This window comes from Pholis gunnellus (genome assembly GCF_910591455.1).
Source record: "Pholis gunnellus genome assembly, chromosome: 8".
Lineage (NCBI taxonomy): Eukaryota > Metazoa > Chordata > Actinopteri > Perciformes > Pholidae > Pholis > Pholis gunnellus.
Window position 1 is genome coordinate 23,894,662 of NC_136534.1, and position 13,875 is coordinate 23,908,536.

A 13,875-nucleotide genomic window follows, 5' to 3' on the forward strand; every position below is an offset into this window, starting at 1 on the left:
GAGTTAAGGCTTGTCTTCCCAGCATTACTCTCTAAAAGAGCACCTGATCATCTGGCCTGCCCTACAATGGCCTAATGGATGGTGAAATCTCTAAAAGGCAGCTATAAAGAGTCTAAGAGTGAGAACGCCGCACATCAAATGTTAGATGACGAATGGTAAGTGGTTGCTTTTATATGGCGGTTTTATCCGAAGGAGCTTCACAATTTGCAAGCTACCATTCAACCTGAGGCGCTGGCCTGACCGTCAGGGGCAATTTGGGTCTTGCCCAAGAAATAGCTGGAGATTTAACCTCCATATCTGTTGAGCCACAGCCGCCCAACGACGATCCCACCGTGACCCGGAAGCTCTGGATTTGTGGGTTCAAACACTTTGCCCCAAAAAGCTTAAAAGCACCTCAGTTGTTGTCTGTGTGCTGTGGAACTCTATAAATGGTGTACATTGTGACTGAAGCTGTGGATGTTGTAACTGCTACCGTGAGTCCGTTACACCCACAGGATCCAGTGACAGCCCTTCACCACCAACATGTGGATACCTCGTATAAAGAGATTACCGTTTCCTCCGTCGTCATGCTGCCTGTAGTTGTTCCTGCGTCCTGTCCTCCTTCTCTGGCCCGGGGCCTCGTGTACGAGAGCCAGCAGCAGAAGGCAGACCCCCACTCCTCTCCTCAGGTTTCCCCTCAGCGACTTTTCCATCCTGGCAGAGAAAGCAGTTTACGAGACAAAGCAATGAAGTGCACAAACTTACAGTATGTGCAAAGCACAACATATGCAGCCAGTATCATAGGATTCAAATGTTACTATCATGCGAAGTTTCAGACAACAATGATAATAATGTGTTCAAATCATACTGTTATCATACTGAAATTAATATAGATCCAATCCAATATCATTAGTCCAAACAAATTCCAAATGCTGCAACTTTTAAGTAATCTGCAAAGTAATTGAGTTCATGCAGAGTAAATCTCTAAATGTACATCTTTGAGAAACATGAACCATAATGACTTGTCTAAGCTTTAGTACACGCATTAAAGTTGTCATTTAAACTGTAACGTGACACAACCAAATTAAGGGTGCATACTGTATTAGGCATGCAAAGAAAGAAGTTATTTTACCTAGAATCTCATTTAGCTGCAGTCAGTGCTTGTAGTCCAGTCGGCTGTGGCGCGTTGGAGCGACATTTCGCCGCGTAATGAAGTCCTATAAACCGGGTTGAATCCAACTGAGGACCATCAGATGAGCTGGTGTGCTGCGTGTGTAGCCGGGGGGCTCTGGGCCCGCTCCAACATTTCAGCGCTGGTTCACTTCAGAGCTTGACGACTGACCGAAAAAAATGTTCCTGACTCTGTGGCTGTTCCCTGAACACAACAACTTTCTGCAGGAATATTAGAACAGCGTAGAAGACGGACTACACATTAATTTATCACCCTAAAATGATATTAACATACAGGTAATTATCCAAATAGAGCTCCCGCAATAGTGCAGACACACTACTCTGTAAGAATATTAAAGGAGCATTGGGGTGCTTTTTCGTCCAGTGAGTCTTCTCGTGGACAGACTACTTGTGTCACTTTTCGGATAATACATTTGGAGGGTTCATGCAGTCTTTGCTTTGTGTTTTGGGAAGTTGCACATGGAGATTGTTTGGATGCTGTGCGTAAAACTCCCAAATGAGATTATTTTACTTTTCCACTTTCGCCCACTAATGCGAAAACCAGATGTAGAATGATTCCCATGTACAGTGCAGAAATTAATCTTATTTATAGGAGACTACTTGTAAAATGCAAGCACAAATCCGTGTACACTGATTACCTTCCGGGAACAATATATTAAAATAATCTTCTAAATCTTAATCGATTATCTAAAATATCTAGATGATGTAATGGGGTTTGAATTTTTTCCATTGCTTTCCTTTCTGTGTATTTTCACACACTTTGGTTACGGCGCCCTCTGGTGGTGAACTGCACGCATAACCGCGCCTAACCGGAACCTTAGAGCATCTGACGTTCCCAACCTCACGGATATGTTTTGGTGTAACACACAACATTCCGAGGAGCTCGGAGTGTCCCTGACCGACATGTGCACGCCAAACCGTAATTCACCCGCTCGTTTAAACTCTCTGCATGTTAGTAAGTAACAAAGCATCAATAACTAATATTAGTAAATATTAAAAGCTCATATCGTGACGTCGTTGAAGATGTTTTCGACCTTTAGCTAAATCCGCGCTAGCTAAACGGTTTTCCTTTAGCTTGTCCTTCACTCGTTAGCATTAGCTTCGTGGAAATGTCAACAAACTGTCAACAAACTTTGGACTTTAGTTTTAACTTTGTCATGTGGTCGATTAACTGCATCGTTTACTTCACGTGGCTCTTATCTCAAAACAAATACGTTGCCGAATAGCTAGTTAGCATCAGGCTGCTAACTTTTGTGCTTTTAAATCATCAGCAGTAACGCTTTAGTTTTACATGAAACGTTTAGCTAATCTTCTCTTTAAAGTTACGTCATCATGTTTATGGGATTTGTCATTCTTGTTTTGGTCATCCTTTTTTTATTTTTTGCCAATATCACTAGTAATTTGATTATATGCTAATTTCTTTGCTAATCTGTCCATATTCCAGGTTGGAGAAGGCAGATTTCGTTGAGATCCTTCTAGCTGCCTCTGAATCATGAGTGGCTCCAAGCCGGACATCCTGTGGTCCCCCCACCACCCGGACCGCTATGTGATCTGTGACTCTGAGCTGGGACTGTATCGCATTGGAGCCGTGGGCAGCTCAGAAGCCAAGGCTGGCACCCTTCCGCTCTCCGAAAAAACAGCTGCCACTCTACTAGCCATCAACTCTGACACCCCTTACATGAAATGTGTGGCCTGGTACCCAAAGCACGAGCCAGAGTGTTTGCTCGCGGTGGGCCAAGCTAACGGCAGAGTGGTGCTCACCAGCCTGGGTCAGAGCCACAACTCCACCTGTAAAGAGCTGGTGGGGAAAGAGTTTGTGCCCAAGCACGCCCGGCAGTGCAACACTTTAGCCTGGAACCCGGTGGACAGCAACTTGCTGGCCGCCGGGTTGGACAAGCACAGAGCAGACTTCTCTGTCCTCATATGGGACATCAGCAGTAAGTTTTCCCCAGAGGCCAGTGTTGCCTCTGAGAAGATCCGCCTGTCATCTGTAGATTTGGACTCGAGCACGGTGGTGACCAAGCCGTTGTACGAGTTGGGCCAGAACGATGCTTGCCTGTCCCTCTGCTGGCTGCTCCGCGACCCAAAGCTGCTGTTGGCGGGCATGCACCGCAACCTCGCAATATTTGACCTGAGGAACACGAGCCAGAAAACGTTTGTCAACACCAAGGCTGTCCAGGGGGTGACGGTCGACCCACACGTCCATGACCGTGTGGCCTCTTTCTATGAGGGTCAGGTGGCCATCTGGGACCTGAGGAAGTTTGAGAAGCCCGTGCTCACGCTCACCGAGCAGCTTAAGCCGCTCACTAAGGTATGACGCAGTTTGAGATGAGCAAAATGTTCAAGCTCTGTCCAGTTAAAGACACAATGATTTCCTTCCTCGTTTCAGGTGGCCTGGTGTCCAACTCGTAACGGCCTGCTGGCCACGCTGACACGCGACAGCAACATCATCCGCCTGTACGACATGCAGCACACCCCCACGCCCATCGGCGACGAGACGGAGCCCACCATCATTGAGCGGAGCGTGCAGCCCTGTGAGAGCCAGATCGGCAGCTTCGCTTGGCACCCGTCCTCTCAGAACCGCATGGTGGTGGTGTCGGCGGCCAACCGGGTCATGACCGACTTCACCGTGTTCGAACGCATCTCGCTCGCCTGGAGCTCCACCACCTCGCTCATGTGGGCGTGCGGCAGGCACCTGTACGACTGCACGGAGGACGGAGGTGAAGGAGTGGCGAGCGCCATTGAGAAAGACATCGCCACCAAGATGAGGCAGAGGGCTCAGTCCAGGTACGGCCACGATACCGCCCAGGTGTGGAGGAACCACCTGCTGGCGGGAGGCAACGATTCCAAGCTCAAGTGTCTGTGGTATGATCTGTTTTATATCCTTTTTGGTGGTGAGGAGGAGGAAACACACACAGCTCAGTCTACGCTCAATCGTTGTGCTTCACTCATCCTTCTTTTCTGGAGTTTTATCGCTCCTTCTTCACAGCTAACTGGTCACATGTGCAGAGGAGTCTTTATGCCCTTGGTAGATATATATATAGTCTCATTATACTTAATATTTAAATACATTTGTTAATGCAAGTCAATATTATTAAAGTCACTGTATGGAAGTTTCCTGTGAGGATAGAATCTTTCTATTTTGATGGCGTACAACTAGTTTGTATAAAAATGAGACAACCCAGATGACAGTTGGTTTCTTGGATTCGGCAGCAGTTTAACTTTTTTTCTACGTTGGTCCAGTTTGAATTTGAGTAACGTGACAAAGTGGTTCTTAAGCACCTCCGATCTGCCCGGTTCTGTGCTGTCACTGTGTTGCTTGAACTGCAAAATGAGTTACCTTTCCTATAAAAGCATCACATATGAAGCAGTGTGCAGAGGACACGGAGCTGAAGCTGCAGGGGAACAAACAGTCGGTGGTCTACTCCGGTATCAAGAACATTGTGAAGACCAGCTCAGGTAAGCCAGCGATACCCTGATCGTCTGAACCACCTGAAGGTGTAACATGAGGAAATACTCCTTGTGAGGAAGAATCAGACCGTGGTTAGACAGTAACATTATTAGTTTTTATTTGTGTTATCCTACATTGCACAATCATACACTGTGTATGTCTTCCTGGTTCCCCCAGGCACAACAGAGAGCCGCAGGTGCTGGAGCGGTTCGGACCGGCAGACTGACGTTCCGCGGTACCACAGCGAGGAGCGCTGCCTCGCCCTGCGGCTCTGCAGCTGGATCAGCCGAGGCCCCGACATCGACGTGGAGATGTTCCTGCGGTCGCTGGAGCACGAGCGCGAGTGGGAGCGGGCGGCCGCCGTGGCTCTGTTCAACCTGGACATCCGCCGGGCCATCCAGATCCTCAACAAGGGAGCCACCGCTGAGAAGGGTGAGTGGGTGTAAGGAGGGGGGGGGGGGTAGGAAGCAGGTGTATCTTTGAAGCCAAGTGTTTACTGGAAGGAAGAATGTTTCTGACCAAAGCAAAGCTGAGCGATTATTTTGTTATTATTATTTGTGTGTGTGTGTGTGTGTGTGTGTGTGTGCATACGCGTACGTGGTCGCAGCTATTGCAAGTTTGTTCTTGTTTTAATGTGAGACCAAGAAGAGCAACACATTCGTACTTTGACAATCGGAACCAACAAACATTTATGCTTGAAAAGCGACTCTCTGTCCATCAACATATTGATTCATTCAATTGTTGCAGATTTAAGTGTTTTTTTAAGGTAAAATAAAATCATGTTGTGGTTCAAAATAAAGCAGAAGCAGTAAAAACTCCAATTAAATAGTGATAAACTGTCTCTCTTACTGAGGTCTATTGATTTGCACTTTGCAGAGTGGTCTGCCTCTGCATCGTTGTGCTCTGTAATGTCATGCTGCTTCAACAGGAAATGATGTAAGCATCTTTATAAAGCTATGTAGAGCGTGTTGAAGAACTGCTCATGAATGTGTTAAATATAATACTAGACTCCTGATGAACAGAGTTTGTGTCTCAGTGTGCTACGTTTCTGTGAAGTTACGGTCTGAAGGAATTTTAAAAATGTAACAGCAGGAGATCTTTGTTTTCCACACAACACTCATCCTGCAGCGCTGTTCACACTGAGGATTAACACAAACACAGAGAGAAAGCCGTTGTTTGCGTATGTCGTGACTTAAAAAATTCCACCGATGTAGGTCAGATGTTTTCTGCTAATGAGTTTCTGAACATGACTGGAGGGCGATTCATTAGATTCACTCTGAACGGCAGCTTTAACTTCTGCACACTGATAAATAAACATTTATCTAGTACGGTGATAACCTGCTGGCCCACTGGAAACTACCTTTCTTACTTTTACATTTTTGCTAACATTTACAATTTGAGTGTTAAAGGAATAGTTCAACATTTTGAGGAAAAGGCTTATTTACTTTCTTGCCCAGAGCTTGATTAGATGAAGTAACTCTGAAATCTGAAGCTACAGACGCTTATCTTATCTTATCTTCAAGCTGAACCCGTTGAACCAGTCTTTAAAGGATCGTCCTACCAGCACATTATTGTCTTATGACTTGTTTGTTTACAAAAGCTGAAGAAAATGTGCTTACATGTGCTTGTAAGTTGTTTTTTTGGACAGAACCAGGCTGGCTGTTTCTGCCTTCATCCTGTCTTTATGCTAAGCTAACTGGCTGCTGCCTGTAGCTTCTTATTTAGCATGCAGACATGAGAGTGTTGTCGACTTTCCCTCTGGGGAAAATAAGGGATTCACGTTAATATACGGCTTTAATTTAGCTTTTTTGTGAATGTCTATTTAATTTAGTTTTGAATTCTACTCTCTGACGCAGCGTAAACAAAGAGCGATGAGGTTGATGAAAAAACACACTTTTAAATGAATTCCTGTTTCTCAGAACTGATTTTCATCGAGCCACAAGTCACCACGAACAATTCGCTCAGTCAGAAGCTCGACCGCAGTGCTGCGCTTACAGTGAAGGCTTTGCACAACGTGAATGAATGTCTGCCTCCTTATTCCCAGGTGACCCGAACCTGAACGTGGTTGCCATGGCTCTGTCGGGCTACACCGACGAGAAGTCCTCCCTGTGGAGGGAGATGTGCAGCTCTCTGAGGCTGCAGCTGAAGAACCCCTACCTCTGCGTCATGTTTGCCTTTCTCACCAGCGAGCCGGGAGCCTACGACGGCGTGCTGGTATTGAATCTCTCACTATCAAGCAACCTTCATAGCTCTGTTGCGAACACGAGGGAAGTTAGCAAATAGGAAAGTGTTTAAATTGGCACTCTTTCCTCTCTGAACAGTCGCCGTTTTGTTCCAACTTAATGAAAACTCTTACATATTCTATAACAGCGTGCTGAACAGGTAGTTAATACTGCAGTGGTGTTTCATGGAAAAATAACAGGAAGAGATGTGTTTCAAGTCATAAAACACCACACGGAAAATGTTCCCTGCACACTTGAGTGTATGTTTGAGCTTTTTTCCCCTCCCTCATCAGATTTTGGCCACCTGCTGCCGTCGCTTTCCATTTATCTCTTTCGACTTCCTGGCCAAAAGGGAGGTCTCCACAATAAGAACATTTAGTCAGTCGCTGTGACGCTCTCGGCTTTTTAGAATTGATTATGTGTAAAATAGTTTCCTGCAGAACTGTGTCTGAGATTTTACCATTACAGGCAAAGTTATTAGTATTTGGAGACAGATGCTCGATGTAAATTGAAGCATTTCTCCCGTTAAAATCGTGAAGCAGAAATACGCTTTTGAAATGACGAGAGACGTTGAACGATCTTTGTCTGTGTTTCAGTTTGAGAGCAGTGTCGCTGTGCGGGACCGCGTTGCCTTTGCCTGCATGTTTCTCAGCGACGCTCAGGTAACGCAACACAAAGTCAATCCCAGGTTATGTCGTCACAACAACATGCTATAGTTGTGCTTATGTCACAACCTTTAACCCCATTTCCTAATGAATTACTTTAAATATGCATGATCGTGTTACATTCTTCTCTGATTTGTGACATATTTGTAAATGTCTCGCGGGGTATCCGGCTGCAGCTGCCTCGATACATCGACAAACTGACCAACGAGATGAAGGAGGCGGGCAACCTGGAGGGCATCCTGCTGACGGGTTTGACTAAAGACGGCGTGGACCTCATGGAGAGCTTCGTGGACCGCACTGGAGATGTCCAGACCGCCAGTTTCTGCATGCTGAAGGTACACAAACCCAGACAAAATGTATGCAAGCGGGTCTTTTTTCTGTTTTTTGTATCCTCGCCTGTAGCTCCTCTGGCAAGCCTCCTGGCTCCTCGAGATGCATTTTAGGAGATTAAAAGTGACGAGTCAGAGGATCGAGGAGACGAGGAGGCACAACATCTAGAAAGGAAGCAGGCCACTGTTTATTGTTTGGGGTCAATCTGTCTCTGTGCCACACAACTTTATTATGTTTGGGTGTTTGAGTCATTTTCTGGCCTCAGATACAATGCTAAAATTGTTTTAAAAATCAATTTTACTGTTAAACTAATAGAGTCCTCAAAAAAAAGGAACCTACAGCTTCCCTCCTTTGACTAATGTTAGAACAGACTGGCCCACAGCGGAACCTAATTGCCAACCCCGAGACCATTTATTGTGGTTCATTGCAAGAGGCGATAACAATGCCGTATTAACTCGTTGTGCCATGCAAGCTTCGGACTTCTGCTTGAAAGTACAGCATGTTGCAGTAAGTGACCCCGAAATAAAAGGTTCATTCATTAACCTGAATGAACTAAACACAAAACTGCAACAAAGGAAAAAGAAAGAAACCGTCAGTCTGATCGCACCCTTAGAGAAATCATAAAGGCACACGCTAAAACTTGCCTCTTCGTTTCTTAAAGGTCACAGCTGTTATTCTGAACTCCAATAACAATGTGAAGCAAGAAAGAGCTGTTTGCTCTCCTGCACATGTTTCTATAAAGAAAGGTTCAGAATTTAAAGCAGTGGAGCAGGTCTGTAACGTATTTAACATGCTGTAGAACAGCTCTCTGTGTTTGCATTTATTTATTTTTCTCCTGTCCTAACCTGCAAGTACTGCAAGGTACAAGTCACCCCCCCACCTGTGTTAAGTGTACCTCGCATACTTTTACACAAACATGTACACATTCCACCACAGGGAAGGGTGCAGGAAGGGTGAGCCTTGTAGAAGCCTTTCTGTGACCTGACCTGCTTCCCAGTGCAATGAACTGAAGTGATGATGTGAAATAACGCTAAGAAATAACAACATTCCACCAGGGCTCCCCAGGGGACGTGTTGAAAGACCCTCGAGTCCAATGCTGGATCGAAAACTACCGCAACCTGTTGGACGCCTGGAGATTCTGGCACAAACGGGCCGAGTTTGACATCCACAGAGGCAAGCTGGACCCGAGCTCCAAACCCCTGGCCCAGGTAACCAGTGCAGTGCCTGAGAGCAAGTTGTACCCAGCATGCAGTTTGGCAGTGTAACAGTTAATATTGTGGTGAGCGAGGGAGAGCGTACTTTACCCAGCATGCCGTTCTGTGGTGTAAGAGTCAATATTTTAGCGAGCGTTCCTTACCCAGCATGCAGTTCGTTGGTGCAACAGTTAAAGAGGTCCCCATTTCAATATTCACCAAATGACTGACAACAAATGACAGTTTCGATAATTGTATATATATATATATATATATATATATATATATATATATATATATATATATATATTTAGACGTCTTCTTTGGCTCTGGGAAATTATCTACAGAGTAAACAACCAAAAAAAAGATAGAGATTAATTATTGATGACAATGATTGTAAGCTGTAGCCATAAATACTTGTATTTGATCATTATAGGTTCCTGGTTATGTGGTTAAAATCACCTGACTCTGATGTGAGAGGGCGCTGGCAAACTCATAGCGGTCCGTCTTGTTTGTTTGCAGCCGTAGATATCGTGACGCTCGAGCTGTTTCTTACAGCACAGGTAGTTTGTGCCAAGCTCGTAACACCCACAGCTCTGCTGCTCTCCAATTCTTGTCATAAAAACCTGTGTTCTCGTGAGCAGTCCTCGTAGTTTTCTCTGTTCCATATACTATACTGTACTTAAACAGATCCTTTTTAAAATGTTGAATACTAAAAAACGCTATTATGTGTGATTATGAGTACGCTGGTGCTGCAGGCAAACCTCGGCACCACCTGCACCACTGACATTCCAATATTCCCAGTTCAGCACATTGGGATCATTGCAGCATTATCTCGCGCTTATCTCCTTCTCCCCTCGAAGTGAAAATCAGACAGCTGGCGAGCGTGTGCTTGTTGGTTTTACCTTCATGTTCCCCGGCCCCTTATCGACCGACCTTTGTGTGTGTTCTCGTGCGACAGGTGTTCGTGAGCTGCAACTTCTGCGGCAAGTCCATCTCCTACAGCTGCTCGGCGATGCCCCACCAGGGCCGCGGCTTCAGCCAGTACGGCGTCAGCGGCTCGCCCACCAAGTCGAAAGTCACCAGCTGCCCCGGCTGCAGGAAACCACTGCCACGTTGTGCCCTCTGCCTCATGAACATGGGCACGCCTGTTTCGAATTGCCCAGGTAAGCTGGCCTGTGTGTGTGTGGAGTGTGTAGACCGATGCTCATGCCGGCATCTTGGAGCAGCGTTAAGTGTTTATAACCGAGCATTCGCAGGAGGAGGTTGTGTGCACTTTGATCGGCATTTAGAGGCAGTTGCTCCTGGACGTTCAGTGGCCAATCCAGTTTCCTTTTTTCTTTTTTTTATTGCTGTGACGTCGCTCACGCCAACGTCGACAACGAATTTTATTGATTGCTAATATTGACTTGTGGATAAATCCTTTCTGGCAGGAACAGGGAAGTCGGATGAGAAGGTGGACTTGACGAGGGAGAACAAACTCGCTCAGTTCAACAACTGGTTCACCTGGTGTCACAACTGTCGACACGGCGGCCACGCCGGACACATGCTCAGCTGGTTCAGGTGGGACGCTCACTGGATGCTGCACATGTGTGGATACGTGGTTCTATTGTCCGTGTACCTTCTGTTTGTTAGAAAAAAATCCAATATCAATCAGTCCCATTTTGCATTTTGTACTATCGTTAAAGATATCTAGAGCTAATAGCAAAAAGATCAGACGTTAGATGAGTTATTTAACCAGATGTGGACACGTGCTGTGAAAAAAGCGTTCATCTCTCTCTCAGTGCAATAATCGTGGACGGCAAAAGTGATTCTACTGATGTATAAAAAGTCACCAATACTCTTAGATACCGGTCACTTAAATATAAAGTTATATTGTTAAATCCATGTTAGGATCCTGTTAAAGATTCTCTTTGAGGAACCATGCAGCCTAAAGTTATCTACCACAGACAAAAAGCAACGTAGAGAAGAAAGAAATAACATAAAAACATGACTAGCGTTACCCTCTTTGAAGCTCGTCATGTTGTTTTCCTTAAACAGTAGCCTGTAGTTATCGATCACTGACAAAAGCAAAGTAGAGTAGAAATCATTTTCCTGTTGCAAAACCCTTTTTGCTTTATTTTGCTTTATTTTATTTCTAGTTGACTAAAGCTGAAGTGTAAAGAAAATACAGAGATTCAAGCCATATTCCTTCAAACTATTTTTTGCATCAGGAAAAAAAGATTTTTCTTTTATTTCAATGAACAGATGGTACACTGACCTGCAACGGCCCTTCTGGGTTCTTTTAGCCAGGATGTACAAACGTCTGTATTATCTCCTGTTAATTCCTCCACCGTTCATGTGTCCATTACAGAGACCACACAGAGTGCCCAGTGTCTGCTTGCACGTGTAAATGCATGCAGCTGGACACCACGGGGAACCTGGTGCCTTCAGACAGCAGCTAAACGGGAGACGCTTGTCGGGAAAGTGAAGCCAAACAACCAGCCAGAAGCCGACCGGTGCGGGTTCACTGCTGCGCCCGCCACACGACGACTACGACGGGGCCGATGGACAAAGGGTGCCAGCAGTGTCCTCCCTCTGAAGTGGCTGCTTGAATAGAGCGACATACTGTTTTAAGTTATAGTCTAGTGAATGTAATGTTATAGCAGAGCCCTATATGAAGAAGGGAGACGGTGTGTGTTACTTTACTAACTGAATCAATGACGGAAAAAGGGAGCCAATGCAAACTCGCTGCACTGCTAATGTAAATCCCACTCAGGAGAAATACAAGAGCTTTAATCAGCCTCTTACAATCTAACCTGAATCAGGCTGATGTTTTATTGTGACCTATTAACAAAGAAAAAAAATCAAATGTCCACTCACACGTCGGGTTGTAAAGATGTGATCACAGGTGCCAATATGTGTGCGAGCTGTATAATTTCCGGGCTTGTGTTTTAACACACTATTTAAAGTCCTGTGTTTGTCTTACGAAAGGATCTTCACATACCTCATGAAAGGGGGGGGGGGGGGGGTGGTGGTACCCCGGGTGACGGGAGCAGAGTGTAGCTCGCACAATACCGACACTCTCTTGCTCTCTTCGTGTTCCTCTATGCCACTCTTCATCTTGGCATTGTGCGTGATGGGCTTCCAGTGTTAGAGGGGTGGATGAGGAATTGGAGATGGTGGGGGGGGGGGGGGGGGGGGGGGGGTGATGGGGAGGAGGAGGAGGAGGAGGAGGAGGAGGAGGAAGAAGGAGGGTGGGAGGGTTGCGTCTGTATTCACCGGCCCACTCCAGGCCTGTGGTCCATGAAAGAAGCTCGCCAGAAAACAGCAGCTGCTCGGCACTCTGACAAGACCCTCCAGATTGTTCCCCTCATAAAGAACCTCAGCTGCCGGAACACTATTGACTCAAAGAGAGGGCGAGAGAACAGACCTGCACACACACACACACACACACACACCCCTCCCTCGCTACACCCTCCGACATACACAGACTTGCCCTCTCTTTTTCTTTCTCCCTTTCTGTGGTGCCCAAATTGCAACCCAAAAATCTATGCATACCACACATCAATCCAAGGATGGGCGCCGTCTGTGGTGTGGGGGGGGGGGCGGCCGTGTGTAAGCCGCATTGTAAATGGGTTTTTCTCTCTTTCTCTGCCACCCTCCCCGCTCTGTCACTAACCTAGGGAGGCATTGTAAGTGAGAGGCGGCCTGCACCAGAGCTGGCTAAATCACTTAGTCATGGAGTAGGGAGGAGGAGGAGGAGGTGATGAGGAGGAGGAGGAGGAGGGTTGGGGGGGTTCACAGGAGCTACTGTATGCCACTTTCACCAGGATCTCTTCCCGGTGTGGGAGGTTTTTTACAGGCCTGCTTGCCCTTTTGTGAACTATTTTGGAGTGGAGCTGACAAATTGGCGAGCCGTGTAGCGTCCCGAAAAATACAGGGTTGCTGGAATTTCATCCTTTCAGTGTTTCTTGTTTGCCTTTTTAAATAAATTCCCAGTGACAAATTGGAGCTCTGCTGAATGGGGGGGGGGGGGGGGGGGGGGGGTGTTTTCCATAACTTCACATGGTTTATTTTTACATTATCATGTTTCATAGACACAGATGGCGTGGGTTTTTCTATCCTGTGCCTTCTTCAGCTTTTGCCTGAAAGCATTGAGTCACGCATTATTCTCCCATGGGAACTCTCACAGACCGCCAGTGCAGGCTGTAAGATGGACACCGGTGAAAAACAATAGATTTTGGACATCAGATGTAGTATTACATCTCTTGGGCTTGGACTGGAAGTTCATTCTTAACCGTTGATACAACAACCTCTCCACAAGGTCCATTAGTAGATGTTCTGGTGCTTTCATTCACATCAGTCTTCCTCAACAGATGGAGTTTCCCTTTTCACTTCATCTTGTCCATGTTGGCTTAAAGGTTGTGATGGAAATTCACTCTGGACCTTAAAAAAACAAATGAATCAAAAATCTCACCACAATCAGAATAAACTTTACAAAGACATACAGCTCAAACGAGTCTAAACTAAAATAATTAATTTAAATTGTGTATTCAGTGCTGGAATACATATTGTATGCATACAATATATTTTAGTGCTTTAGTAGTGCGCAAAAAAAAAGAAGGAAACAGAATCTACATTTCAACAATTGGGCAAACGCCATCTGCTGAGGAAGGTCGTGTAATAATGATTGACAGCGACTAATGGGCTTCCTCAACTAACATTTATTCCATAATACTTTATACATTAAACATGCAGGCAGCAATCATGTGCTATAGTTTGGTTTATACCGTTTATAAGTATGTTTTTACATCTTAATTTTCGCTAAAGAAACTTTAGCCACACTAATAAGACATCTCTCA

The 13,875-nt window shown here is 45.6% G+C and overlaps 2 protein-coding genes across 5 annotated transcripts in view; one reads left to right on the plus strand and one right to left on the minus strand.

The window, feature by feature from the left end:
- col28a1b (collagen, type XXVIII, alpha 1b) overlaps positions 1–1,243 on the minus strand; it is a 17,873-nt gene extending 16,630 nt beyond the window's left edge. The window contains exons 1-2 of the mRNA XM_079164676.1: positions 1,112–1,243; positions 551–693 (exon numbers count right to left, since the gene is read on the minus strand). Coding sequence (XP_079020802.1) covers positions 551–692 — 142 coding nt within the window. The 5' untranslated portion in view covers position 693; positions 1,112–1,243. The remainder of the gene's footprint in view (positions 1–550; positions 694–1,111) is intronic.
- The window catches only part of mios (missing oocyte, meiosis regulator, homolog), a 27,352-nt gene extending 15,177 nt beyond the window's left edge, over positions 1–12,175 (plus strand). For 2 of the 4 annotated variants that reach the window (XM_079164678.1, XM_079164679.1), the window contains exons 4-14: positions 2,615–3,481; positions 3,560–4,049; positions 4,531–4,629; positions 4,799–5,053; positions 6,666–6,835; positions 7,440–7,505; positions 7,685–7,843; positions 8,894–9,046; positions 9,993–10,197; positions 10,465–10,594; positions 11,385–12,175. In XM_079164678.1, the coding sequence (XP_079020804.1) occupies positions 2,663–3,481; positions 3,560–4,049; positions 4,531–4,629; positions 4,799–5,053; positions 6,666–6,835; positions 7,440–7,505; positions 7,685–7,843; positions 8,894–9,046; positions 9,993–10,197; positions 10,465–10,594; positions 11,385–11,475 (2,637 nt within the window). In that variant the 5' untranslated portion in view covers positions 2,615–2,662 and the 3' untranslated portion in view covers positions 11,476–12,175. Of the gene's footprint in view, positions 1–2,022; positions 2,126–2,614; positions 3,482–3,559; positions 4,050–4,530; positions 4,630–4,798; positions 5,054–6,665; positions 6,836–7,439; positions 7,506–7,684; positions 7,844–8,893; positions 9,047–9,992; positions 10,198–10,464; positions 10,595–11,384 lie in introns of those variants that run through there. The other 2 variants (XM_079164677.1, XM_079164680.1) reach the window with 2 other exon arrangements.
- Positions 12,176–13,875: the final 1,700 nt, after the last annotated feature.